This window comes from Alternaria novae-zelandiae, assembly GCF_023758075.1.
Source record: "Alternaria novae-zelandiae strain BMP 2774 chromosome Unknown scaffold_20, whole genome shotgun sequence".
Taxonomy (NCBI): Eukaryota; Fungi; Ascomycota; class Dothideomycetes; order Pleosporales; family Pleosporaceae; genus Alternaria; species Alternaria novae-zelandiae.
Window position 1 is genome coordinate 653,318 of NW_026056980.1, and position 27,997 is coordinate 681,314.

General features: G+C 53.3%; 7 protein-coding genes and 1 non-coding gene across 8 annotated transcripts; 4 read left to right on the forward strand and 4 right to left on the reverse strand.

The window, feature by feature from the left end:
• Positions 1-2,476: 2,476 nt before the first annotated feature.
• J4E88_008750 (uncharacterized protein) lies at positions 2,477-5,627 on the reverse strand (the record flags this gene model as incomplete). The annotated part of the gene is made up of 5 exons (XM_049402359.1): positions 2,477-4,797; positions 4,846-4,936; positions 5,038-5,316; positions 5,361-5,453; positions 5,505-5,627. 5 exons carry the CDS (start codon positions 5,625-5,627, stop codon positions 2,477-2,479), a joined length of 2,907 nt encoding a protein of 968 aa, XP_049252030.1.
• A 386-nt stretch (positions 5,628-6,013) lies between these two features.
• J4E88_008751 (uncharacterized protein) lies at positions 6,014-6,445 on the forward strand (the record flags this gene model as incomplete). The annotated part of the gene is made up of 4 exons (XM_049402360.1): positions 6,014-6,029; positions 6,076-6,093; positions 6,146-6,252; positions 6,302-6,445. The coding sequence occupies 4 exons, from the start codon at positions 6,014-6,016 to the stop codon at positions 6,443-6,445; spliced, it is 285 nt and encodes a 94-aa protein (XP_049252031.1).
• A 127-nt stretch (positions 6,446-6,572) lies between these two features.
• J4E88_008752 (uncharacterized protein) lies at positions 6,573-7,366 on the reverse strand (the record flags this gene model as incomplete). Its single annotated transcript, XM_049402361.1, has 2 exons — positions 6,573-7,225; positions 7,273-7,366. The coding sequence occupies 2 exons, from the start codon at positions 7,364-7,366 to the stop codon at positions 6,573-6,575; spliced, it is 747 nt and encodes a 248-aa protein (XP_049252032.1).
• Positions 7,367-7,822: 456 nt separating this feature from the next.
• Positions 7,823-8,735, forward strand: J4E88_008753 (uncharacterized protein; the record flags this gene model as incomplete). Its single annotated transcript, XM_049402362.1, has 5 exons — positions 7,823-7,827; positions 7,927-7,954; positions 8,008-8,122; positions 8,202-8,380; positions 8,430-8,735. 5 exons carry the CDS (start codon positions 7,823-7,825, stop codon positions 8,733-8,735), a joined length of 633 nt encoding a protein of 210 aa, XP_049252033.1.
• A 1,325-nt stretch (positions 8,736-10,060) lies between these two features.
• On the reverse strand, positions 10,061-12,504 carry J4E88_008754 (uncharacterized protein; the record flags this gene model as incomplete). Its single annotated transcript, XM_049402363.1, is given in 4 exon segments — positions 10,061-11,348; positions 11,397-12,133; positions 12,200-12,487; positions 12,499-12,504. The coding sequence occupies 4 exon segments, from the start codon at positions 12,502-12,504 to the stop codon at positions 10,061-10,063; spliced, it is 2,319 nt and encodes a 772-aa protein (XP_049252034.1).
• Positions 12,505-20,375: 7,871 nt separating this feature from the next.
• Positions 20,376-20,479, forward strand: J4E88_008755. The gene has a single exon. It is a non-coding gene; the product is annotated as a tRNA-Glu (tRNA).
• A 2,966-nt stretch (positions 20,480-23,445) lies between these two features.
• On the forward strand, positions 23,446-25,311 carry J4E88_008756 (uncharacterized protein; the record flags this gene model as incomplete). The annotated part of the gene is made up of 1 exon (XM_049402364.1): positions 23,446-25,311. The coding sequence occupies one exon, from the start codon at positions 23,446-23,448 to the stop codon at positions 25,309-25,311; it is 1,866 nt and encodes a 621-aa protein (XP_049252035.1).
• Positions 25,312-25,727: 416 nt separating this feature from the next.
• Positions 25,728-27,362, reverse strand: J4E88_008757 (uncharacterized protein; the record flags this gene model as incomplete). The annotated part of the gene is made up of 5 exons (XM_049402365.1): positions 25,728-25,945; positions 25,999-26,813; positions 26,865-27,048; positions 27,104-27,239; positions 27,291-27,362. 5 exons carry the CDS (start codon positions 27,360-27,362, stop codon positions 25,728-25,730), a joined length of 1,425 nt encoding a protein of 474 aa, XP_049252036.1.
• Between the last annotated feature and the right edge of the window lie 635 nt (positions 27,363-27,997).

Below are 27,997 nucleotides of genomic sequence, written 5' to 3' on the forward strand. Positions count from 1 at the left end.
TTCTATCCTTCAGAGCCCAGATTCCATTGCACCCTGCCTCTTCCAGGACCCTGGAACTGGCCAATTGGCACCGGCTTAGGCTGCTGAATAATATCGCTGTTAGTCCTAGGGATCGTTTGGACGACTGGCTTGGGAGTGTTGGCCGTGGTGTGGAAGACCGTGTCACTGCTGCCTCTAGGGAGCTTGGGCTTTTGGATGTGGTGAGGCGACCAGGGCGTGTTGAAGTCGTTGACGAAGGGGGTTTGGGAAGGTATTGACTGGGCGGGCGGTGAGAATTGGGGTGACTGCTGCATTAGTTGTGGTGAGCCTTGCGCGTAGTCGATGAGGAGGCTATGTTTTGTGAGTATACCCAGGCCAGCCATTGTAGGAAGGGTGATCTTACTCCTGTGGTTGAGCACTGCCCCTTCGACTTGGCTGTACACTGCTTGCCACGCTACCTCCACCCGCTACACTGCCCGGCGCACTCCCGTACATCGCTGCATGATGTGACTGTGGCGTGGCGGGCAACCATCCACTACTCGTGATGCCCTCGGCGTCCATAAGTCGCTGGAGCAGATCTTCGGTGATGACGAGCAGGTGTTCCATGGCACCGAGACGCGAGTTCTCTTTTGCAGAGCAGCAGTGTACGTAGGATCTACTCGAAGGATTGTGCTCGACGATGCAAGCTCCAATTTTTCTTGAGGAAGTCGGAGCGAAACTTATTACGTCTAGACAACGATTCGGTCCATATATCGCGCGCGCGTTCGCTGTAACAGGTCAGTCAATCTGTTTCAAGCGCAAGAAACCGCGAAAGATACAGACCGAGTACTCTTGTCCGCGTGCTTTCCAGAGAGTCCTCCGAGTCTTTGTCCTCCATGCGATGCAGAATCTGGCTCGCCGTTCGTTCCAGCGCCAGGCTCTCGTAACTGCCGCTCTTGCCGTGCTTCATTTCTTTGAGCGTCTCGATCATAGCGGTCAGCCGTCAATACCCGAGAGAGGTTCGACTTCTTGGATTTGTTCGACTGTCCCGATGAAGATGCGGTAGAGTCCCCCGTATCTGCGCGCCTGATAGGTCCGAACTTGTCGAACGTCGTCAGTTCTCTGGCGAGGTTCTTGAGAGAAGATGTTCGAGTGAGATCTGAATTCGAATTCGTACGACTCAGGGCTGGTGAAGTTCCAGCTGATCTTGAACCGTCAAATTGGCGGGTACCCCTGCGCTTTTCGAGCCGAAGTTGATGGAGCCTCTCTTCCTGATGTGCGGCTTCTTTCGTACGCTGCTCCTGTCTAGCAAGATAGACGTCCCGAACGCTGGTATATCGGTCTAGACGATGAGGGTTCTTGCTATGATATGGGTTAAGCTGAGGTCCTAGTGCAATTCTCTCCGCAAGGGTTGGGGGAAGAGCTGGCTGCGAGTGTCTCCTTGACCGGCTTGAAGTTTGGGTTGAAGTTTGAGATGCGCTCGACGTGCTTGATCTGATCGAGATGGGTCTAGTGCCGGATCCTGTGGAGTTAGCTCTCGCTAGGCCGGGTCGCCCGTATGGGGGATCCAGGATGGTCGTTTCTTGTATGGTTGCGAGCTTTAGGCTCTGCCGATATTGTTCTTGCCAATACCAGGCTGGAGGTGCGCAGGTACCGCAGGTAAATGGGAACGTTGTTACGTTCGCGAATCGGCCCTGCTGAAGTCTGCTGTCAACTCTGATTTCACGACCTTCACCATGAAACTTGGCGCGCACCTAACGTGGAGTGGTCACCTTCGGTGCCGACGAACTTCAGATGAAGATACAGATCTGTAACGGTATAAGGGAGAAGCGGCGAAGGTCGGGCTAGCGTGTGCCAGGTGGTAACAGGTGTTCAAGGTAGTGTTGCTGGCGGTGGGCCAAAGGATGAGATGGACACTGAGGTGATAGGTGCTCAAAGAGGATGCTGTTCGATAGCCGCAAGGCTGTGCCTAGGTATTGGTAAGCGCTCAGCAATAGACCAAATTGTGAGTGACGAGGAAGTTGGTATGACGAAGTTGTTGTTTGTTGGGACCACGATAGGTCGTCGCTGCCATCCGATCGACGTCTTGCACACTCATTTTTAGCCAAGAAGGAGCGCTGCCCGACGTCACTCGAAGTGCAGGAGCGAACGTCAAACTACTGCAATCACGTCATATGGCCAAGAGTAGCCAACCGGCGATGACGAAACGATGTGAAGTATAGAAGTAAACGGTATCTAAGCAGATCTGAACAATAACCCCCACTCTGTTCCACCGATGGTATCCTGTCCTTCCGTGTCCCGATCTTCCATGCAAATGCCCACATACTAACGCTTCAAGTACAATTATGCTATTCGATACACACTACACCACGCACCCAAACACACCACCACTATGTTACTGAAACCGGGAGGCGTTAGACTGAACCGTGTGGAGAAGAAGCGCAGAACGTGTGAGTGGCTCTGTAGGCTTCCGCGCGTCCACGTTCTGGAACAGAATTCGTGCTTCGGCATCCAGCATCTAACCGGAGAACCTGAACCGCGAAGCTTCCAGTCTACCGAGGCCTTCGCGGGGCGCAACGTTCCGGCGTCGGTAACTAGTGGTGAAGTCTTGTAGGATAGTCCTTATCATCCTGACATCGCCAGTTTGGATACGTTGTCGAATGTTATTTAGGAATCGCTCGCTCTCTTGAGGTGTGATACTGCCTTGGGGTAACATGCCAACGGTACTAGCTACCCACTGAGCGACCTGCTCAGGCATAAGCTCGAACAGGTCGAGGAGCACGCCAGAAGAGTCCGCGAAGCAGCCCTCAGGGAAGCTGTACATCATGCCAGTCATGATGCGCTGGACTAGTTGAACGCCAGCACCCATGACAAGTTGCTTGACGCGGTTCCGCAGTTGCTCGGGCACTTCGTGACGCGTGTTGTCGAAGCTAGATGAGGGCGACGAGTTGCGACCGTATCCAAGCAAGTCGCGTAGGAAGTGCAGCACTGCGATGATGGGATCCTCCTTGAGCAGTGTCAGGGAACTGCAGGCTGCAAGGAGAACAGTGTCCATGAGTGGCGACATGATCGATTCTGAGGGAAAGTAGAGTGCCATGTCGGCAGCAAGGCGGAAGTAGTCCTCGATGAGGTCAGGAAGCTCCTCTGGAGGCAGGTCGCTCAGTATCCGTAGGAAGGTCTTCGCTTGCTGCTCGTAGAACTGGTAGACGTCGTTTGCTAGACTTGGGTCGACATCGTCTACACCCTGCGAAAACTCTCGCACTATCGACGCCGTCGCCCATAGGAAGCAACCCTGCCTTGACTTGTCGAAGCCCTCAATCAACTTAGTCGCGAGATCTGGTAGGAGTGGACGCATGGCTGTACGGTAGGAGAGCACCATGTATCGCCAGCATCGACAGACACGTTCGAGGATAGGTATGCTTGCGTTGAAGTGCGTGATCATGTTAGCGAGAGTAGGGAATATCTCTTGGCAGTACTTGACAGCGGGATGTTCTTGACCGGCTGGAATCTCTGGCCTGACCATCTCGAAGAAGATGGTCAAGAGATTGATCTTGTCGGCGATTAGCTTTTGATCCGCCTCATCCTTTGCTTGACGCGCAACTTCGATGAGGTGAGCCATGACCGGGTCGAGGTAGAGCTTGAGTGTTGCTAGAAGCTGATCGTTGGGTACCCTAGCGACTACTGACGCGACACCTTCTGTAATCTCTTCCTGACTGCTGATCGGCAATTTGTTGAGGTTCTTCGCATAGAATTGTTGAAGAGGGCCAACAAAGTTGACCAGCAGGCTCGCGCAGTCGTTGCAGAAGAATTTGAATGATAGCGCAGCGGCTCGGATTACGTCCTTGGCAGAATGATCGAAGGCTGCCATGATGTAATCCAGTTGTAACTGAAGCGTATCGGGGTGCTGTGCGGTCCACTCGGTGTATCTTCCCAGAGCCATGACAGCCTGGAAGCGTAGCTTGTGGTGGTCGGGTATGCCTGCGATGAGGGGGATCAGGCGAGGTAGCATTATGTTCTCGTCCGGAGGTACCATGCGACCCATAGCCCTAACAGCGAACAAAGGCGCTTCCAGCTTCTGCCACTCGGGCACGCTGTTTGCACTGGCCTGAGCGCCATATGTTTGCACCCATTGTTGCATGAGGTCGTAGGGCTTTTGAAGACACTCGACGACGCCCATGACCTCGCAGCAGTCCTTTAGCACATCGCCCATCTGATGACGGAACTCGCGGAACTTTTCTTCCTGGTCGCGATCGCCCTCGAACAGATCCTTCTCGTCGCCAGACTCCGGCTTGGGGAACTCCAGGTGACCAATCATGATGTCTACCAGCTTAGAGTAGATATCCATGCACTGGTTGCGCGCTTCGGCATATTTGTCGATGGTGAGATACTGCTTAAGATCATACCAGAACTTGAACGTGTGAGATATGGCATCCCTCTCCTTGTCCAATGCAGCTGTCGCAAGTATGGCTTGTACTAGGGCGCGGAAGTCGGTCGGCAGGCGAGCGATAAGAATGACCCACGATTCTCCAGCCTCGGCGAATATCCTGGCGATGCCCTTGAACTTTTCTGTATCCTCCTCTTGAGCTGCCTCGGCGAGCTTGGTTTGGAGGTTGATAACCTGGGGGTAGAGGACCATTATCGACTGGAGGGTCTCGTCGACATCTCTGGTCTCCGCGATCAGGGCGCTCAAGCACTCAACAGCGGCCTCGAATGGATCATCCAGGGACAAGTCTTCGACGATGATCTTGAGAAGGGGAGAGTTTATGATGGCATCCAGTGGTATCTCGCGTATCCAGGAAGTAATACAGTTTAGTAACTGTGGGTTTTGCGCGGCAGCGGCTATTCAAAGTCAGTGAAAGTGGATTGAAGGAAAGGCTGTAGACGTACGGGAAGATGTGCCATATCGTATGAGAAGCTCCAGGGCTTGTTGGGCGTTGTCGTCGATCAACTCGGCCGTCCTCATAGTCAACTCGTGTTCCTGACCACCACATATTAGACTACAACTCTACTATCATATGTCGACGCCGCGGGGAATAGTTGCCGTGGGCTGATGACGGGGCGCGGCTCGTTCGAACGTACTGTGAGAGCGATCTTGCGTCCATGCGTGACTTCTTCGGGGAGAACGCGGAGGAAGTCCAAGACGCAAGGGAGCGTTGCTGGATCTGAGCCGAGGGCGTTGACAACGTCTTTGAGGACATCCTTCCACTCGGTCATCTGTATGGCCAGATTCGCCAGGCACACGCAGAGCTGCAGACGTATGGGCTTGGGTCCGGCGTGGAATGTCGCCAGATTCCGCATGATGGATGCTCGGAGCTCTGGCAGCTGTGCGCGAGGCACTTGGTGGAGGTCGTATACGATCTGACATGTTAGCATAGGCCAAGTACGGAGTAGTGACGACTCACCTTTCCCTTGAGTGTGGTAGCAGCGAAAAGCTTGGCAGCGGCATCTGCTGAGTTTGCCTCTAGCATAGCCAGTGTGGTTGTCCATGCCTCTTCCTGTCACATATCAGCCCCTCATGCTCCTGAACGCGTGCCCATGCTACGTACCGACTTCTGGAACTGCTCCAGAAACTGATGTGCCTGCTCTTTCTGCGCGCGATCCGCCTGCGACGACATGGTGTTGTGCGCCGCCAGCACAGGGTCGAAGACCTGCTGTCCGTTGGCAGCCATGGTGAGGGAATTGGGCGTGGTAGTGGGGGGACGGATGCGGATACTGCTCGGAGCAAGGCGGCGGGGCGTGGATTATATTGCGCGCATCAACTGACTTATTACCAGGGTGCAGCGGAAGGAAGGTGCAAGCGGAGAGGAGGCAGGCAGGGCGGCAGTTGTTGTTGTGGTGGTGGTGAGTTTGTTCAGGGACGGGAAGTTGCGTTCGGTCGCATAGTCAAAGCAGCACGAAGATCCCCACGTTGGTGCCAAGGCGTTTGTGACCGCTCAGGTCGCGCCAGAAATGTTCCTGCAACCACAGCTCTCCTCCGAGCCTCTCCCCACATTGCGCCCCGACTCCGCCCCTACGACTTCGAGAATTACCGGAGACGCGCATTTAAATCTTCACAATGACTGGACGTGGTGGTCAGTATATCTGCGCTGTTTGACGACGACTAGCTAACTTGTGCAGGCCGTGGTGGAGGAAAGGGTACGACAGCTCCCACATGCATGCGCCGCGACAGCAGCTAATGACTTTGCAGTTCTCCTTCCTCCTATCAACTTCATCTTCAAGCTCCTGCAATCACGGGCGACCATCTCGGTATGGCTGTACGAGAACCTGGGCATGCGCATTGAGGGAAAGCTGAGGGTACGACTGCCTTACTACCTCAATATGACTGCGGCTAATAGTTGTGTAGGGTTTCGACGAATTCATGAACCTCGTCATCGACGACGCCATCGAAGTCACGCTCGCGAAGAAGGACACACCAGAGGAGAGGCGCAATGTCGGCCAGATCCTGTTGAAGGGCGACAACATCTCTCTCATCCAGCAACTCCAATAAGCGCGAACGCCAACTCACCCCCGCACAGTCGCAGAGACACATAATGGACACGGCGCATACGCCAGGCTGGGAGGAAGACAAGGCCATGTAGTGCGGACGATCTCATGCAAAAGTTTGTGGGACGATATCAAGGCTCCACGCGACGGAGCTCGCCATCACCAGTGATCAAGGCGTCCAGGCGGAAATCAGAGGCGTCCATGGGAACCGACTCGTTTGGTGGCAGGAACTGCTCTGTTAACGAGAGGCCAACTTCAACTTGGTTAGTTAGCCCTCCAAATACACAATACCAGTAGTTCTTACCGCGAAAAGGCATGCGCGATATCTGGTGACAGCGCGTCAAGAAATAGTCGTAGAAACCTTTGCCGTGGCCCAGCCGGCCGAACTGCGAGTCGAAAGCCATACCCGGCATGACGATCAGATCAAGGCCGGCACTCAGACCATCAGTCTCTCCATTCGTGATGCCGGTACCACCAAAGCAGTTCGCACGTGACGATATGGAGTCTTTGCTCGGTGTTGGAATACCCCATTTGTCGGGTTCCAAAGATTCAAAGTCGGTCATCGACTGCAGCTCTACCATGTCCATGATGGAGTTTGGCTGGCCATCTTTGGGTGCGGCCAATTTATAGGTGTAGGGAATGAAAACCTTCTTGCCCTCATCAAACGCATTGCGCACGATCTCGCTTGTTGATATCTCACCGCCCGGCATAGACAGGTAGACGCTTATTCTGCGCGCCGCCTTGTACTCGGGCATGGACAGTAGGGTTTTGGTTGCATTAGATGCTTGGGAGCATCAGTAGAAGCAGCAACAAGACAAATGCATGACGTACTTTGCGTAGCAGCAGCCGCTTCGGGAAGGCCTTTTAAGATATCCCTAATCTTGGATCGCAATTCCTTCTTGACAGCTGCTAGTGATGCGGCCATAGCGTCTTTTGATTGCAAGCGTAACGGCGTTCCAAGTGTACAAAGATAGCGCCGGTACTCCGGATGTCGAATCTGGTGTTGTGGTACTGAGATGGGATGTAGCAGAGAGCAACAGATGTCCTGATCGCATCGGCAAATATATAGGGAGTCGTCGCAAAGCAAAGAAGGACCCAAACAGCTAAAAGATCCGCTGCGGGTGCGGGCGATGATGTCGGGCTTGCCCACCGGAGGCCGGTGATGATCTGCAAGTAGCCGCGTGATCCCTGTCGATTGGACCCAAGCCAGGAGGCGGCGACACTCAAACATTCCCAAACATCCTCCCTCAACAACCACCCACGCCCGCCTCATCCACCCACCCCTACGCCCTCCCGCCTTCGTGCACCCACGCTCGCTTCCGCACACCACCGACCGTCCACACTCGTTCTCTCACGCCAACACCCACACACCGCACGCATCATGTTGTCACGGATAGCCGCGCTACTGCTCTCAGGAGTCGCAGTCCTGCATGCGCAAGCCCAGACTGCTGCCGTTCCTGCAGAACTCGTCGGCACATGGACAAGCAAGTCAAATTCGACCATGACCGGACCTGTATGCGCATCGATCCATGTCCGCAGAGGAGACAAGACTAACCACCCGCATAGGACTTCTACGACCCTGTCAACGAGAAATTCACCGAGCCCAAGCACACCGGCATCAGCTACTCCTTTACCGCGGATGGCCATTTTGAATCGGCATACTACCGCGCAATCGCAAATCGTACGTTGCCCGCAGTCACCCCAACACTACCGGGACAGACACCATAGGATAGCAGAGCGTTCGCTGACAAGCATTACAGCCACCAATCCCAAATGCCCCCAGGGCATAATCCAATGGCAACACGGAAGCTACGAGAAAACGGCAACGGGCGGCCTCGTCCTCAAGCCCATCAAGGTGGACGGCAGACAACTATACTCCGACCCGTGCCAGTACAAGACGGCCGTCTACACCCGATACAACGCGACCGAGAAGTTCAAGGTATGTCGAGATGCAGAAATCTAAATATGCCGTACTAACCTATCAACAGCAATACGAATACGTCGCCTCAGACCAGTACCACGTAGGCACCCCGCGCATCACGCTCTTCAAATCCGACGGTGCCCCGATGATGCCTCTCTACCTCGCCATGAAGTCACCCAAGATGCTCCCCACCACGACACTCAACCCCCTCGTCACCCAAACCGCCGCATCCAAGAACTCCAAGCGCGGCGAACTACCCATGAACCACGAAGTCATCTACGCGCGAACAACCGGTGCCGTCAGGGCTGACCAATGGTGGTGGTTCGGCGTTTTCATGACTGCTGGCGGAGGATTCCTTTACTACTTCTTCTAAACACGACGAGGAAACGGCAGTAGTTGGGGCAAAGAAGCCGTCGAGCAAACGCGACGACTTATGGGGTTGGGCGCAATATCGGAGTTTTTTGGCATAATTAAGGATCACACGGCAACGCAGCATAATCCTTGTTTCATCTGTATCTTCACAACACGACATGATTCTTGCTGGGTGTTTCAAAGAAGGAAGAGAGGCGTTTGGTGGCATCCATCCATCTATCCTATCGGACACGAGTCATCAAAGATATCAAAAACTCATGTTCAGCGAGCAAGGCGCGATTTTGGGATCTTTGTTTTTCCGGGGCGGCATATGTAGACAAATTTACGGCTTTTTTTCTAACATTTCACATTTCGTTGGACTCCCTGTGGACTTCTGTTTCACTGTCGTACTTCAAGACCCTGCACGCAACGTTTCCCAGAGTATCTGTCCGTGTGTTGGTAGATTGGTAAACCAAACGTCCTAGCCGATGGGGCCGACGTCAACAAAACATACAAACGACTTCTGCTGGTACGCTAATGTCCTTCTACATGCAAACTTATCTACACTATACATGTCCATCGCCCTGACAACAAGACAACAAGCTAACGTATATGTTCGCATTAAGTAATGTTTATTTCGATTCCACACACTTCCACTAAACCTCAAATTTCCTCCACGCTTTCTAAACCTCAAGATTTCAATGGGACGGATGTTCCAGCCTCCGCGATGCTTTTCCAAGGTTTCTTGTTCTTTTCTAAGATGATGAGTGTATTGTATTGTGTTGTATGATGTGGGTTCGTAATGAGTCGTTATCGCGTTAGGCGTGAAGTGAGATTGTTGCTGGAAAGCAAGCAAATCGGGAAGAAAGGTTTGCTGGATGACGATGAAGTTGCGCGAAGCAAGAGGTGTATGTGAGAGCTTTCGGATAGAAGACGTTGCGTTGTCGTGGGTTGGTGTGTATACTCTGCTTCAAGGGAACAGATTGAAAGACATGGAGACGATGTCGTGCTTTTGTTGGGCTTGGAAAGTTGGTATGTTTCGATGCGCGTGTGGCGTGTAGGCCCCGTCCTTACCCAATAGGAATTGAAGGCATAGAGGGGTTCTCTGCGCCTAACCTTTCGAGACGGGGTTTGTGGTATGCTGATGAAGCTGGCGATGTTCGTTCCTTGCGTTCTTGATCGGTTCGGAATTCTGTGCTTCTGGCGCGTTCGATGAGTACCTGACCAGGTGCTACGCGATCTGCTTTCCGTGTACCCTCTCCTCCTCTTGTATTCTTGGCTCGATTCACCCACCCAAATCTGTCTCTTTCTCTCCTCCATCCCACCCCATCCCATCCCTCCTCCCCATCAAAGCCCAAACCTCTCCATCCCAACCCTAAGATCCTCTTCCGTCCCCAAAAGATTCATAGCCCAAGGCGGCCTCTGACTCTTAACCACAAACCTCGTCTCACCAATCTCCTGCACCCTCCCCTCTTCCCTCTCCCTTCCTCTCATACCCTCCCTATTAACCTCAGTCTCAACCTCCTCCCTATCCACAGGCTGCACCTTCTTAGTCCTCCTCTTATACGGCGGCCCCCTCCCCATCTCCGCCGCCTTCTCCCACGCCGTCTCGCACCCCTTCGCGATAATCCCTGCGCTCGCCCACCCCGTCTTTTTATCCGTTTCGAGCAGCCGGGTAATAAGCCACTCGCGCTGCCGCGGGTCCTGGAATGTGATTCCAGCGAAGAAGAGGGAGAGGGTTGATTCTGTCAAGACGGCGCCGAGGAAAGGGGAGAGGTCTGATGTAACGGGTATGCTGACGCTAGCCCATATACGGCCGATGAGCATGCAGTAAGGTGCTGTGACGGAGGCGCAGACTCCGGCGGCCATTTGCGCGGCGGGTGGCATGCCAGGGTGGGATCTCAAAAGGATGATTTTGGAGAGATAGGCGAGGCCCCATAGGATGGAGATGTCGTAGCTTCTGTGGAGGATGGCTGGGCCGAAGGGTGTCATGTTTCCGTGTTCGTGGGGCCGGGCTCCTGGTACGGGTGGTGGGTACGTGTCTTCTGGTAATGGAGCAAAGCCTTCGCTTTGTTCTAGGACTCGTAAGACAGATGTGTGGGCGTCCATTATGGTTTCCCATTCTGAGACTGCTTTCTCGTATAGGGTGGGTAGGTCGGCGTGTTGCGGGTTGGGTACGTTGGGGGTGGGGGGTGAGCGTTCGTAGTTTGGGTTTTCGTAGCTGGACAGGATGGGGCCGGGGCCTGCTGAGGGGGCCATGCCGTAGAAATTGGGCATGGGTGGTGGTTGGCTTCGGGGTGGTCCTTGCCCGGTCCATCCTGGTGGTGGGGGTCCTTTCCATCCTGGCGGCGGACCTTGCATTTGAGGTGGAGGCCCTCCAGAACCTGCATGCATTTGTTGTTGACCAGGTGGGCCGCTGGGAGGTGGCCCCATACTGCCAAAACCAGGCATACCTGGACGAGGTCGCCATCCACCATCTGCTTCCACTTGTCGAAGTTTGCGGGTACGGTCTCGAACTGTAAAGTCTGCGATACGACCTAGGAGAAGAATGATGTGATCGTGGGAGCCGTAAAGGGCATCGGTTCGGCCGAGTGGTGCTCTTGGAGGACAATCGGACCATTTACGGTAGGGGTTACTGCTTGATGTCAGTCGCAAGTTCTAGATCTAGACCGGGATTACTCACATAAGACGATGGCCGCTCACGATGCTCTGGTAAACATCATGCCTAGCGTACGACCAATATATATCCTGCAGTGTCTCGTAGCTTTGCAAGTCCAGTTTCGCGGGTATGCTTTGCCTCGCGTCGTGTCTTGCGCCATTGTCTTCAAACACCATTCCAAAGTCGTCATAATTAACCTTCTTCCCCACTATCGTGCTCACAAGACTCTGATCTGGCATCAAAGCGCTATCTTTGAGCCTTTGGTCGAACAGTCGTTGATCAAATAGCATCTCCGGATTCTGATGCGGGAATTGTCGTTCCATCGCAGTTTGCGCTGCTCGCATTCGTCTGTACTCTCGCGTGAGTGACCGGAAATCGAGCTCGGTGATCAGGCGCTGGGCGCCAACGAGATGTGTTCCCCATTTTACATGTTCTGCGGTCCATACTTCGTAGAAGGCCAGGAGCAAGGATGTCGCTAGCGTATTGGTTGATAGTCGTTTTGTGGGGTTGCCGAGGGAGCGAACAAGTCGTTTCAAAGAGTATGCATAGTGTTTGTAGGACGGCGTTATAGAAGCACCCTGCAGTCTTGCGATGTGCAGGCTTGCTAGCGCTAGCATGGCGTGTAAAAGTCCTTGGTGGCTCAGAGCCTTCAAAGGCAATGTATGTGTCCATAGTCCTTGCTGAGCTGGGTGTGTAGTGCTTTCGAAGATGAGGGTAGGGTTTCGGGGATTTCGTTCGTACATCGACAGTGTAGGTCCAGTCTATCAGACATTAGTAAACACTGTCCAGTTCGGTAGATCACAGTCTAATGATCCGGCCAAACATACCACATGAATGTAGTGCGCGAAAACCCTCGCAGTCTTGGGATTGCGCAGGGGGCTTGCTGCATACTCCGGTCTATAGTGCGACAGTAACCCGTCGTATAAGAACGCATCGTATCGTCTGATTCCAAGCTCATTGTAGTTCTCGAGGTGTATGCGACGTATGTTACTGAATTCCTTGCTCGCAAGTAGGGCCTGCTCGTCCTCGACTGTTTCCGCTTCAAACATCTCTTCGTCCGATTGAACGTCCCAGTAGTCGTCGTCCTCGTTTTCGATCGCGGCTTCGTCGAGAACCTGCGTAGGACTGACATGATCGTCGATATCGAATCCGCCGAGGAGAAGTTGCGGTTGAGATCGTTGCTTTCGTGATACGGCGGTAGGTTGGTCTGTATTCACCACTGGTCAGCCTGGAAACATTCACGGACATGTACAGATAATAAAGAGTAGCGTGCTGTCGCACCTGGGATGACTTAAGGAACCCCAGGCTTAGAAGACATGCACGAATTTATGGATTGACAATGGGTTGGGACACGAAGAGAATAACGATAGTCATTGGGGTATATGAGGTTTTAACTAGACACGAGACATACCGAGGACAGGCTGAGACATATACTTTACATCTGGGGTTATATCATGAATGGGCATCTGCACAGGAGGATAGCTTGCATGACTGAAGTCAGCGTGAGAAACTGCTGCTGGGTAATTGTGAGTTCCAACGTGGCTGAAGCTCGGGGGACCTCCTTGCGGAGGGTGTACGGGAGCATGCGGATGACCGTCGTATCTTTGCATGCCCGGTGGCGCTTCCGTGTAGTGAGGATACTGGTCGCTTCGCGGTGATACACTCGAATAATCCCGATAGGAACCTTCGGCTTGCTGGCTATCAGACCGGTAGGATTGTGGATAGTGCGGCGGAGGCTGAGGGACTGCGGCTTTTGTAGTGGGTTCGTGGCTGTAGGGAACCGAGACTGGTGGATATGGCGCGCTCTGGGTATATTGCATGGGCGGTTGAAATGTGCCGTGTGAATCGTGCCTATACTGTGTCTGTGGGCTGGTGTGCATAGACTGAGGGGGCGGGAAATATGAAGCGGTAGGCGTATGACCATGTGGAGGGTGGTTTGGCGAAGAAAGCGGCTGTTGGTGAAGAGGTGATGGCAGAGGTTGTTGATGAGGCTGTTGATAAGCCTGATCGTGTGTGTAGCCATGGGTCGCTCCGGGGTAAACTTGTGGGGGTTCCAAAGGCCCTGAAGTTTGGTTCGCGTCCATGTGGGAGAAGTCGAAGCTACCGTGCGGGCGTGGCTGGATTGGACCAAGCATGCCCTCTTGCATGCCGGTAGTTGGCTCGGGCCCTCGATATGATTGATTGCGTGTGCCAGGAAGCATGGAGGTGTGATATTGGATAGTGCTGACAACGCCTGGGTGATTCGGCCAGTCGCCAATCGGTGGTTTGAAGATGACTCGTTGGTTGTAGCCCTCGCACTGGCGTTTGGACTTTATGCAGTTGTTGCAAGTAGGTCTCTCTTCACCACACTTTATGCGGCGTTTTCGGCAGGTGAGACATCCAGTTTTGGTCCTCTTTCTCATCTTGGAGTTGGTAGCAGACCCTGAGAGGCCGGTTGGTGACACATCGCCCGGGCCTCCCGAGATTGGAGCGGGCGCCATACTGTCCATGGATTCGAGTAAAGAGATGGAGGTAACAACAAGCGAGTCTGTAGCACTTAGTACGAAGCTACAAGGCCATATAAGGGAGGTAAGACTGGGATGACATACCTGAGTAATCTTCGATCCTGAGGAATGGGGGCACAAGATCGGCGGGCTGATGTTGGTCCGCTTGGAAGCGGGTACGGAGCCAAGATCGATTAACCTCGCAGCAGTGCCGATCTGAATGGTTGAATCCTGCGGGGCGCCAGTGACGAGGCAGTCAAGCTTCACGGGCGACTGGGTTAAAGACGAAAGTGATGGTGTCGTCTTGTAGGAATCCAGGGCTCAAAGGCAAGAACAAATCTACTCAGGGAGAGTCGATCATTCAACCCACGGGAGCCATGTGGAGCCAGGGCTTCAATGTTAGTTATAACGAAGTGGGGAGCACGCACCAGGTGTCAGAGGCCGCTGGGAAGGCCAAAAGGGGAGCGAGCGGCAAGCCCGCCGCTGTTCGTGGGTACGGAAGGCTGTACGTAAAATGATAGCGCGTCCACAGTACCTACATCAGGCATGGAATGGCCATAGGAGCAAAGGTGTTCTAGACTAGAATGGGAACTATACTTTTCTGGGGAGCGACAAGGTACATGGGGGTTGGATCAGGGTGGGCAACTGGAGTCGGATGCAGAAACAGCGGGTGCGGACACGGACTTGGAGTGTTCAGAGCAGGGCAAGAAGTCAAGTTCGATTCGGCAGCTGTCGTGCGAGGTCTCGTCGGAGTGCGTGCCAATGGACCGGGGGTATTGAAGGGCTTGCGCTAGGAGAGTGGGAGAAGAAAATTGGCGGCTGATCAACGGATCTGATGCCGGGTAGGCTAATGAGGGGGGTATGATGTTTTGCGTTGGACGTGGGTTCCCAGCCAATCTGCCCGATATAGACACTCGACTGGCGAAGCGATGGGGGTGCTTTGGTTGCGAGCGTTGGGAGATGGGCGGCGGGACGTCGGCCTGAGGAGCTAGCCTGCAATCACTTGGTGCGCTGCCGAGTTCGGAAGCGGCCACGATGCTTTGCCGAGGATCCTCACCCTTCTCGCTCCCACCCACTGCACGTCGGCAAAGCAACCTCTTTGACACTTTGCTCCACCCTGAAGCGTGCTTTGCCTGCTAGCCGCTTGGGCAGCTGTCATCAGCCTCAGTCGCGTGGAGGTTGCGTTCGTGTGCGGAGCCTGAGTGGAACGTGGGACTCGGGCGACAGCTGGCCATGCTTCTGTTCCCACGACACAAACCTTATTCCGCGCAAAAGACATTCCGTGTGCGACGCGTCTTCACGTACATATCATCCCAATCCATCACAGTGACTGGCCCAGCTGGAGCGGACGTGTACTCGCCCAGGTCAACAGCTGTGGACATTGCCAATGGCCTAGCTAGCCGCTATTGCTGCCAGGCCTCCAGGAATCGCGCAATTGCCACGGTGGTCTGCTCTGATTGCCTCTGATACATGGCTCTATCATTACCAGAAGCGGCATGGTGCTGATCGACTGATGGCGTCGTCTCACGCGCGCCGGCCAACGAGCTTAAGCATCCGCCAATTAACCCATACCATCAACCACCCTACCGGACCTTCTGTCTAGTTTCGCGCGTTTGATTCACCGAGCACCCCGGACATATTTCGACGTCACTGGCACAACTGCTACTAGAGTGGCCGGCATGCAAAGCATCTTCGCGCTGGTGGCGGCTCAGGGCAAGCTGAACGGAATACCAAGCTCCGCAATCAAGAGCCATTGCCGCGGGGGCCCGCGCTTCTATTATGATTTTCGTCCAGGAATCGCGAACCCGACAGCTGGGCATCGTCAGCCTCTGATTGTGATGGCTCCCTGCCCACGAGTCGACTGCCTCGTCGACTGCCTCATTCAGGGCTCAACGGGGTCAAGGGAGCGAGGTACCTGTGTGCTCGGCGCTATGCCTCCTCATGCCATGTGCTGATGAGCGTGCGGAATGACGATCATGTGGACTTTTGTGGGGCTCGGAATACCTCTATTTCCAGTAATGGCCGCTGAACTTCGCATTCGACATCGCGGGTACGGATGCGAAAGAGCAGCCTCACCCAGCACGCTAATGCAGCATCTTCACACCACGATTGCATTAGTGCTGCGCGCATGCACGACTCAGGGTTGGCAGAGACATAATTCTGCCTTGTTTTGTTTTTCAAAGTCAGTGTCAGACGTTCACCGGGAGAACTGTCTACTGGTCCGCTCGGCGCAGTCGCGGTCTCTTGTGCTTTTTGGTCCTGGTATATCAAACGGGTCACCGGTTCGACGGCTGCGGGTACTCTTCCCGGTTATTAAAGGATCAGATGAAAAGGAAGACGTGCAAGTACAGTGACCTTGGGCGTCATTGTCAAGACCCTACAAACAGGGGTTGAGCCCAGGTTACCAAGGCGCTGGACCCGAGATGCTGCACCTTACATTCTGGCTGCAAAAGCAACCACTTTCCGAGTCATCGGTATGTCCCGATCATGGCTGTTTACGGAAGTGACCGAACTATAAAGCCAATTTTAGACAAGGCTCTCCAAGATAACGGGATGCGGTTGAGTTGCGGTTGAGCTTGCGGCGTGGTTAACCGGATCCGGACAGCCATTCGTGGATTACTACACCGGTGACGATCCGACGGAAGCACAGTTTGCAATTGCAATCGAGATGCAGGGGTCGAAAGAGTTCTCTGCTGTGGCTGCCACGAGAAACGGAACAGCATTGGGCGTGTAGTGGTAGGTGAACGGCGACTACTGGAGGCGCCTTGCTTCAATGGGCTCACCTTAGCGACCTGGACCCTAGATCCAAAGCTTGATTTTCGACATGGGCTGATGCCATATCTACGCCCCTCACCCGCTTGCCATTTTCGACAAGGGGATTGACAGCACTCCCCACATTTGCTAGACACTTCTGTAAGTTATTGCGAAGTGCACGTGATCGGATAGAGGCGCTGACGTCGTGTTAGGGGACGTATACACGACTCGCATTGAGAAGATGCACGAAGTGATGCGGACATGCTCATCCGCGCACCCACGTCTAAAGCGGTTCCTTCGATGTTCGGTTAGACATATGCCATGCCGGGTGTTACTCACGGCTATTGACTGCGGCTGATGAGTGCGGCAAGGCTTTGTTTGCGGCCTGCAATCTGAGCATCTCTTCAAAGCGATGCAGTCGCATCAGTTATCTCTTGGAGTGCTGCTGATGCTTCAGTACTCTGCCATCTCAGAAGTGTGCCCTTACACATGACGACAAGATCAACTCAACAAGCCAGTAGTCTGCAATGCACAATCTGACCCCGCAGCCTATATCCACTAGAGAGACGGTAGTTCCTGGGTAGTTCTTGCGCGAAGTTAGTACGCAGTCGTCGTTGTTTGTCCGCTACCTTCTCAAGAGGAAGAATCAACAATGACATGGCAGTAAAGCAGCAACGGCTGATATATCAGGCTTGCTAAAGCACAGTATGCTCTCGCTCACCGCTGTCCTCAAGCGCAGCCACAGGATACCGTGAACCATCTCAGGGTTGTAGCTTGCGCAGGTACACCTCCGCCGAAACGGAAGCGTTTACACGACACTGCTAGTGCAGCGACACCTGCAGCCATACAGCACTCTACATTACACGAGCGGATTTCTCCCTCACGGCTAAAGCGAAGTTTCCCGACGCCACTGTCCACGCCACCAGCCGACAGCGTTGCCTCTTGCGAAACGTCCTTCACTGCACATGGCTCCCTTCCAAAACACCCGATTTGTCGTCATCGATCTAGCAACTAGCATGTTCCTACCCCAGGTTCTGGTGCTCGGGATCCCGCCGAAGGAACGGGGCGTATCCGAAGGAAGCTTCGGTGACATTGATCGGCTACCCATGTCAACGATCCTGGTAGGTTGCATGCATGTCATTGTAACGACACGCGGTCTTATACATGGAAGTATTTCGCAGGCACGACACTGGTATTTTTACAACTGCAAGTTCTGGTTTTCCAATGCGTTCTGGCGCGATCGCAACAGCCACTGAAGATGCTTCTGTCAACCTTCTCGAACGCCGACTATATGAGGGCGCCACAACACCAATTCTTTCACATACGACCATAGTTTCAGGATAATAGCGCTTCCCGTTCGCTCAGCGGTACTCAAGCCTGTAAACGGCAGACTAGTAGTCAGGTGGGTGACCACTGGCGAATCCCCGCTGTTGTATGTTTTTTGCCTTTTTTTTATGCAGTTTTTTACCCACCAGCAAACCTTACCACCATGCTTCTCTTTTTCCAACCTCGTCACCAGAAATTCACTCCGCGGCTGCTATCCGCGTATCCAGCGTATCCTATCTGGTCATCGCATCGAGACGTCCGGCAAAACAACATACAGCCTGCATACCACTAGCTGTTGCTTCTGCTGCGAACTCCTTACGAACTTCGCCACCGAGGCGCAGACTATTACTTGCTACTGCAACTAGAGTTGTTCTGCATGAAAAAAGCTCTTTGCTTCTCTACGTTTCTTTTGACAAACAGGTCCGGCAAGCAAACCCACACCAATCCAAACCGACGGAGCTGAAAATTTGTGCAGGGCGACATGGAAGTGACGTCTAGACCAGAAGGAATTCCAGCAAGGCGGCGAATGAATACAGTATACAGCTGACGTTACGTGGTTTAGCCAAACAACCACTTCTTTACTGTCGTTTTGCATCGGGCCGTCGCATTATCTTTTCGTACCTGCATTTCCCCACTTCCAAGATTCTCGAAAGACAGACTAAGATATGCACCTCCTTCTAATCTTGACTAGTCCCATCGATGAGTACCGAAGTACGTTGCCGTCCAAGTACGTATGCTACACTTGCTTTTACTCGGGTCGAGAGCCTGCCGGAGTCGCGTCGAGCGTTGCCCGACCATCTCCCAAGCTCTCTATGTACCATGGCGTCGATCGTCAGGACCCTGGTTCGCCCGTAAGATCGTTCATATCTTATTGGGTCACTCGTATGGGCAATGCGACGTACTGTTTGACGATATGGTGCTGTGTGGTGTTGGTGCTTTGCCGCTCTTTACGGCGCATGTTGAAGGCGATCAAGTAAAACACAAGCCCTAAACAACTCTTCGCATCTCCGTTTTGAAACGTACAGTGCGAGCAACATGTTTACTCAGCATGAAAGATGACATCTGGATCGCGCATGACGATCTCGTCGATCTGATAAGCCTCTAAATTACCCCTCAGCAGTTCAACCAAACTACTGAACTCGGGTGCAGTACCAGACTTCAAATTTGGCTGAACAGTGGAAGCTAACCTTATCTCGCCCAGAGTGAGCAGTTCTCGGCTGACGACAATCCGTACGCGACAGACTAGAAGGTTGTTTCGCACCAAACGTCGCATTTCCCTGTTTCGTGGCATGGGGTGGGGATGAGATACCGCTTGCTGTGTATCTCTCGACGAAAGCAATTTTGACAGGAAGGCTGTACAAACCTTGGGGATTTGCGCTACAGCGGACATGATCACGGGCCCAATGAGAGTGATGCATCGTGTATCGGGCATCTTGATGAACGAAGACTTGACCGTTATCGTCGAGGATGATTCCTGTGGTCCGACTTTGACTTTGACTTTGCACTTCATCCAAGAAAGACATTGAATATCCAAGAGCCTATATCAACATAATTACGTGCGATGTAAATGAGCTAAAGTTGACGTAGGCTCTAGGGTGTTTAGTCTTCTTGTTCAATGCTATGGTTTCGAAAGCGTTGGACCAAGAACCGCACGATACCACTGCTATGATATGACATGTTGAGAAGGCCAAATTGCATCAGTACTCTCGAACCAAGAATCGGAATTCGGCAACCGCCGTGCGTTTAGCAGGTTTCTATCGCGAGTCTCTCGACAACCTCGATTTCGGTATAGCATGGATGCTCTGCCATCGCTGGCTAAGTTTTACAAGGGCCTAAAGAATGCGCCTAGAAAGCATCGTGGATTCATCAAGTTGTAGACGTATTTGATAGATCCAGCTGCCAAATGAATTTCGCTATTGTCACGAAATATGGTAGTAGCCGCATCGACAAATCCAAGGTCTCTGAGGTCAGTGTGCCATCTTGACACAGGCAACAGCCGGAATGCTGCTATGCAAAAAGATGCCGTGCGGTATTGCGAAGTGTTGGCACATCTTCCGCATAGGACATCTTCGTCAAGATGTACAGGAGATATGTAGCTTGGTAACACTTCACTGCACTGGATTACTGTATGTGTTGCATCAAGTATATCGTCCCAAGCACTCGTACGGCGAATCCAGCGGCTTCGAACAGCGTTGCAGCACATCCGCAGTACCCCCGGGAAGTTGGTGGTAGAGATTTCGCGAAGTGGGGGTACTCAGGGGTCTGCAGAAAAGTTCCCCGCCAACATTTTCCACATGTCAGAATCTTCCATAAACTTACCAGACTGCTCTTCCGTGGTCCCCACCCCTCTCAGCAAAGTTTGGTCGAACCTCATCGTCGCCACGTCAAATTTTCGTAACTCCCTCTATTATACTTGTATCTCTTCTACCTTCTATCAATTTCCGATATGGTCTAGTGGCTAGGATTTGCCGCTCTCATAGCAGAGTCAGCTCGCTGTTGCAGCGCAGTGCCGGCAAGGCCCGGGTTCGATTCCCGGTGTCGGAAACAATTCTTTTGTTCTTTTTGCCATCTTTATGGGTTCGAGGATGGGTTGGTATATCTTTTGCCATCGAACCTTTATTCGGGGACGACCTAGTGGCTTCAGAGGTGAGGTACGTAGTCGGATAACCTTCAGAACATGGTACCATTCTTCCCTTTTGCTTTTGACGATGTGTGAGGTTACCGCCTGGGTTGAGTACATGTGACATGTAGGTGCGACCGAAGAGACTCTGCCCTACCACGATCACTGCCCTACCACCGTCAAGCGGCTTAACCTTAGCCATCGCCAGCCTATGTCGCCCAATAGGTTCTGATATAGAAGAGCATTCGAATGACAGTTGCCAGCAATGTAGATCGGCTTCACACTAGCTGCAGCGAACAAACAGCTCACCCACGCTCACACCCCATGCAAGGAAAACCTACACAGGTCTGCACCCTGCATTAATATGACGACATTAAAAGTAGGCAAACTCACGTCAACGTCGGCTCCATGGTGCTTCCCTGAATGAGGTGCTGTTAAAACACAAAACTATAACGACTGGTATTGGTATAGAACAGGTAGTGACGGTGTCACTTCAAACGATCGCTAATTCTGCAAACAAGAAATCTCAAGGCGTCCATCATCTGGACAAAGAACAACGCCGGTAATGATCTTTACAATGGTGAACGATAGACATGACACCTTCTTTTTACGCTCCATCCTCCCGCAGCACCGCCGCTGTATACCCATTCTGCCCCGTACTCGCGTCCCCGCTCCCACTCTTCAGCCAGCAATTCGCGCCATTCTCAGTCTCGTACCTTGCGCTGAAGTCGGAGCTAATCACGGCGGCTTTGCAGGCACTGCTTGCGTTCATGGCGCTGTATTGACTGCACGCGTCGACGCATTGCTCCAGGGTGTATGCTGTGAAGCTCATGAGGATGGTGTCGAGGATGTTGGTGCTGTCGAGACAGTTGTAGGTATAACGACCGCTAATATCGGACTTCTTACCTTCCAGTCGACTTGAGATGAGAAGTGTGGATGGGCATGTTGTGTTGATTGACTGGATGGCGCCAAACGGTCTCGCGGAGTAGTACGTCCCCGTGTCTTCAGTTGCAGCCGCCGGGCTATCCGTTGGAGTATCCGATGGGGCATCCGCTGAAATATCCGATGGACTCGCCGATGTGGGTGTGGGAAACAGCTCCATGCTCGAACTCGCCGCCGCCTGCTCCGCTGCAAGTGCTTCGGCCTTCCTATTCAAGCATTAGACAACGACGGAGAACTAGGACCATGTCTTACTTGTCGGCTTTCTCTTGCACCACAAGTCCTCCCCCAATACTAGTGCCGACGAGTGCAGCGACAATGGTAAATGACATGGCGATAGTAAACCAGTATTTACGTCGCCGATGAGCAAAGAACTTCTTCCACATATCAGGAGGGACCTGGATGTGAGGAGCCTGATCCTGATCATCGTCAATTGCTGTGCGGTACGAAAGGATATCGTGAGAGCCCCGCAGACGTGATGATCTCGTCCGCGGTGGACGTGGTCGTCCACCATCTTCGTCATCGTTGATTTGTGGCAGCTTCGTATCGCCGTTGGCAGAGTAGCGGTTGACGGCCTCGGGATATGTCTCAGGTTGAGCGATCTGCAAACCATCAGACATATCGAGCCGCTCTGGCTTTTCGTCCTTCTCCGTTGTAGTGGTAGACATTGTAGACATTGTACATATGGACTGCCGAAGATCAGGTCGGGATTGGGACGGTTAATGTGATTGTGCGACAATGAGGGACCAAGCCAAGTATAAGTGTATTCGCACGCCTCCTAACTAGTCAACGGCGTCTAGTAATCGGGCGTGTGCTAGATACACGCATGCGGGTGCACTTGCAGCAGGCAGCGTGGGCTGCCGAGATCTCCAGGTAGATCGCTGTATACCCCGTGCGAGCCATGTGCGTCAATGTCGACAGCCTCTTATCAGGGTCAAAACACCGATTCCAACATAAATGAAGAGGGGTTCCACGTATCGGAGAGCTTCGAAAGTAAGATGCGGCACACCGATTAGCCAGATTGTGTTTGGATAGGAAATCCCTTGCTCAACCCTTACCTCCACGGACCCTTGCGCAAGACTTGGGCTAGAACGATCATGCTACCACCTTCAAACACGGTTAGTGTCGTGAAGGTAAGGGGAGTTTTATTCTAGATGTGCCGTTCCTGAGGCTTTTTCTTGGTCTCTCAAGAGGTCAGTTCCTTCGGATTGTTCACCACGTCGAGGTAATACTCCACGCAGATATAAGGGATACCTCAATATGACCCTGACAAGGCTGGGCTATTTCCAGGTGGTACGATCCGGATAAGGTTGAGGTATTTCCACGAGAAAAGGTAGTCGGGTTGCAGATGTTCTGGCTAGGATGCTCTGTAATCCTTTCCAGGTTGCGTCGAAAGCCCGATCTCTGTCTTTCCGGAAACTAAGCACCTGCGCAGTATCACGTTCTTCCCCAGAAGCGAAATTAGTGACGCCAGGTGAGTGCGCATCGATACCCCATCTTTATAGGCGTCGATGGCGTGTTGCGAATATGGGACGAGGGTATTGTTGTGGAGTTGTGGAGTTCTGGAATGTCGAGGAAAGATGGCGCTCAGGTCCGACGCGGAAGCTGCGAGCACAGCCACCGCCACACAATGACGTGCATGTCCAGAAACCCGGTCACAAGAACAAGCAGAGCAGTCGGACTTCCAAGCGCTTCGAACACATCACATGCCGTGGCGCAGCTTCGAATAGGCATCGTCACTTTTGTTAATTCCCACGTTGTTTCTGTACGCGTAATCTTTCACTCCATCCAGGCAGCAACATTTCGCATAGTTCGGGCCGCTAGATCACACCCGCTTCAACTACCTTCACATCTGCGGCCAAACTCTTCATCTCCCGTCACGAATGATTTTGTGATTGCCTTCCAGGCCTGAGACATTCACACGTCTCGCCACCCACAACTACCACCCATCATGGACATCCCTCGCGGCCACGCAGCGATGCCACTCACAGAAGCCGACTTCCTAGATTTCGTGTACAACTACTTCAAAGCCGAGTACTACCCTATACGCTCATTCTGGTCCACAGCAACCGCCTTTCCACGGCAGACTGAAAGATGGATCTCTATGGGCCATGAACTCTCACCGACCCAAGTCCGACCCGCAAACGCGCAGGCGCAGAAAGATTTGGAATCTCTGGACTACTTTACAAGAAAATGGAACCTCGATGCCGGATTCGTAAGAGGCTTGGTTATTCGATTCGCAAAGTACGAGTTGCACGAAAGACTGGAGAAGAGGCTGTATGAATGCGCGAGATTAGACTTGATGGTGAGAAAGGCGCTAAAAGAGAAGCATTTGATCGATGCACTATGGCCAAGTCCTGCACCACGAAACATTGCAAAAGATCTGTTGCAGCAGGGTGTTCAAGCTCGCCAATGGTACGGCGACATGTTCAACAAGTATTTCCGCGTCCTACAGTCTATCGACTCGTTTCAGCTCCGTCCGGAAATCGATCATCACATAAAGACGAGTGGGAAGCTAATGTTGATTCCTTTTGTGGACCATCTCATATTCGGAGCCGTAGACCCTATTATACCAATCGTAGCGAAAGGAGCAGGTTACGCAAATGCCAAAGGGAGAGGAAACGACAGAAATACGCCAGGCTTCGGTGAGCCAGGGAAGTTTGAGATCAGGTTCGATGCAGAGACCGAGGTCACAGATACGTATACGAAGAGCGTTGTACGGCAGTGTGAGTGTATGAAGTGTGGTACCAAACGAGACGTACAGGTCGTAATATCAGTGGACCCGAATCCAAACACTGGAGCGAGTGCAGGCACATCGTCTACCAGTCGACAGCGCGACACAGCGCCACCAAACTCCAGGACCGCACAGAGATACAGCCCAGGCTACCAGATGCCTACCCAGATCGAACCAGCACCTCCACGCCAACCTCCCCGACCACAGGCACAACCACCTCAGGAACCTTCCCCATCTCAGCGCCCATCAACCCCCGACCTCAAAAAGCAATGCCCCCGCTGCACCTTCCTCAACGACCCCGCCCTCACAGCCTGCGAAATGTGCGAAGCCACCTTGCCAGAAGCCACCATCGCGAAACCGCCTAGTCCAGTGACCAACCGAAAGCCTTCGCACTCACACTCCGCATCGCACCCACCTCCCAACGTACACCGAAGCAGAGAAGAAGCACTCCGACAAGAACAAAGACCCGGCGCACCTAATAGACACAGTCTAAGCCAAAGCCTTTTCTCCATCTTCCCATTCTCGCAGCAACAGCAGCAGGAGCATCATGCTAAGCTGCCGCCTACACAGCAAGTCGATACTTCTGCTGCTGTGAAGACAGCTGCCATACGGCAGGAGACGAGGAAGACAGAAGACCCCCGACCTGCTTCGAAAGAAAGCAACAAACCACACATCTCCCATCCTCCACATCCACCTCCCCAAGCCGAATCTTCTACCTCCCGTCACGCCGCAACCACATCTCCAAACCGCGCCTCCACACCACCACTATCCAACCACCCAGAAATGGCAATGATGCCCCTCTCCCCCTCCCCACCCTCATCTTCGCATCCGCGGCCCGCACCCGCTGGTCTCCCGAGTAACCTCATGGACGACTTCGTCCCTGTGTCGCCTGCTTTCCCGCAGGACGACGAAGATGAAGATGCGGGGTGGGGGTCTATGAGTCGGGAAGAGGCAAGGGGGCAGGAGAGTAGTAGTGATGAGGGAGATGACGATGAGGGAGGAAGTGGCAGGGGGAAGGGGATGATTGATTTGGATGCTGTGGCGAGGGAGGAGGCTGATGTTTGGGGGGATAGAGAGGAGTGATTGATTATATATGGAGGGGCCTGCATAGAGTTGTTGGTGTTGGATTCGAAGAGATCTTTGCCCAGTTCAGTTTTTAGTCATTTATGTCTGGCGTTCAGTTACACATTAGATAATGCTAGGAACGAGATTACGAGGTTGAATTGAAGGGACTCTTAGTTGCGTTTGTCTATACTCCCAAACACCCATTCCCAAGCCCACGTCTTCAGCGCAATAGAAATGTACGGCCAACTCCACGCTTCATGGTCTTTCATCTGCCCGCTCCGTGCAATGCACCAAGCGCCCACCCCTGTTGTTCGACGTCTGCGACAAGCTTTGCATATGGTGATACGCCCTGCTCTTCATGAGCCGAATCGTGATGTTCAGTACACAGCCGCACGCCCATCGTAGTCGGCCCTAACGTCATCCACAAAGTCATCCTACGAGTTGAGGTAGTTCCGGACAGCGCCCTGCAGTTTCGTTGCACCCTCGCCGAGCATGTTTGTTAGGTTCTCGAGATCGTCGCCAGCGGTAAGACCAAACTTGCGGACAAAGTCCTTGGCGGCGGTTTCGAGGTCGCCGTAGTCTTCGTCGCCGACTTCGTCTTCGGGTCGGCCAAAGTATGCGTTGGAGGAGATAGCGCTCGCGCCTTCGAAGCCTACAGAATAAGTTAGTAAATCGACAGTAAATGCTTTCCCGTATAGTGCATACCTGATAACCTCTCCTTGGCCTGCGCGGTGGCAGTAGGATCGAATGCGTTGCGTCCAAAGAACTCGTCACTGGAGATGCCCTTTTGTGTGCCAAACTTGTCTCGCGCGTACTTCTCGCCGTCATCCTGCGCAGGCTTGCCTACACTGCCGAAGCCGCCCATCTTCTTCTGCGGTGCAGCCTTCTTCGCTGCGCCTACTTGTCCGAAACCTAGACGTTGTACGCCCATGCCTAACCTCTCCATATCTTGGCTGGAGCGCTCGGTCTTGGAGGTGGAGCCGAAACCACCCCGTGGCGGCGATACGGGAGTCGGGGAGACAATGGCGGATGCTTCGGGGGCTTTCGCCTTGGTGGCCGCCGCGGCTTCAGCGGCTTCAGCTTCGGGATCGTAACCCAACTTCTCGATGCGCTCAGCCTCTTCGCGGGCCTTTCGCTCTGCTTCCTCAAAGTCTAGGCCTCCATCTGCGGCAACCACCTTCTTTGCTCCGAGACCCTTCTTCTTGGCTCCCAGAATATTCTTCTTCGGCGCAGCGCCAGCGGTCGTCTTTCGTACGGCAGCGGGCTTTGCAGCGGGTGTGCTCGATTCACCGCCAACGAGTGGCGACTTGGGACGGTCTGTTCCATTGCCGTTGGCGCCAGGCTTCAGGAAGGGTGATCCTCCAACCTTGGGTGTACCGGTACGCGAAGGTGGGTTCGACGGGCGCTTGATGGCGGGCTTGTCCCATGAGGAGAAGAAGTCGTCTTCGTCATTGGCTGGCGTGTTGGTGCCGTCGGTGCCAACTTCGGGCACATCTGTGATAACGACCTCGTTGGGGTACCTGGTGAAATCAGGTTAGCCCAGTTTACCGTGTAAGAGAATTACTTCTTACATCCTGGCGTCCGCGGCGCAGCGCCTGGTCAGCTCCTCTTTGTACTTGGTGGCGGCATTGCTCGTGTATTTGGCCTTGTGGTCTTTACTCGCGAGCGCAGCAGAGCCTCCGTGCGACTGGAAGTACTTGGTAGCGCTTTCGTTACCGCCCACTTTCATGATTCGTAATTGATCCCATTGCCAGACTACCCCCAATCAGTATGTGTGTTGTATAGCCATGAGACTCGGGAGTGAACGTACTGTCGAGGTTGGTGGATCGTACGAAGGAGATGTGGACACCCATGTTACGATGGTTGGACGAGCAGTCGAGGCACAGGTAGATGCCAAATGGTACAGAACTCCATGTTGGGTTCTTTGCGCCGCAGTCGAAGCATATCTAGGGCTGTATTAGGCATTGACCGAGTATCTGTCTGCTTGCAAGACGTACCTTGTTCGCGGGCTTCGACTTCAATTTGGTAAAGATGTTCTGCGACTCGGTCTTGGTGGCGAGGGCAGCCATGGTGGGAGTGGGTAGGAATGGTGCGGGTTGGCGGTAAAGGAGTCGAGCTGTGGTGGGGATAATTTGGGTTGCGGCGCTCGGGAATGCTAGGGTGTCGTTTCCAGGAAGCCGCGTTCTTGACACGTGATACGCGCGATTGCAGGTGCAGGTGGTACCTCGATGTCGCAACTTCAATTTCTACTTTCGCTTTCACCAAACGACTCTCGATTAACATTTTGCGCTCAATTCTGTCTTGCTTATATAGGTTTTCGTCTGAACCACATTCGTGGTTAAGAGACGCCCCCGAGCTCAGAACCATGGTTGCTACTCGATGCTACACGCTCACTTCGCGCGCCTGAACTCGATCGCGACACTGTAGACACGACCCAGAGCTGTCGTTGGCGAATACAAGAACTTCACCATTCTTGCGCTAGTCTATGCTCGAAAGATGACATAGGCTTCGGACGTCGTCTTCCTATCTCCCTATCTTCCCGTCCCACGACCTGACGCGACAGCACAAGTGGGGTATGCATATACATATGATGGCATACCTCACCTGCCCCCAAGTAGCAGCTTGGGTCTATTGCATACTCACATATCAACTTTCATAAAATACAGACTACAGTATCCTACAACTCCCCACCATGACCTCCCTC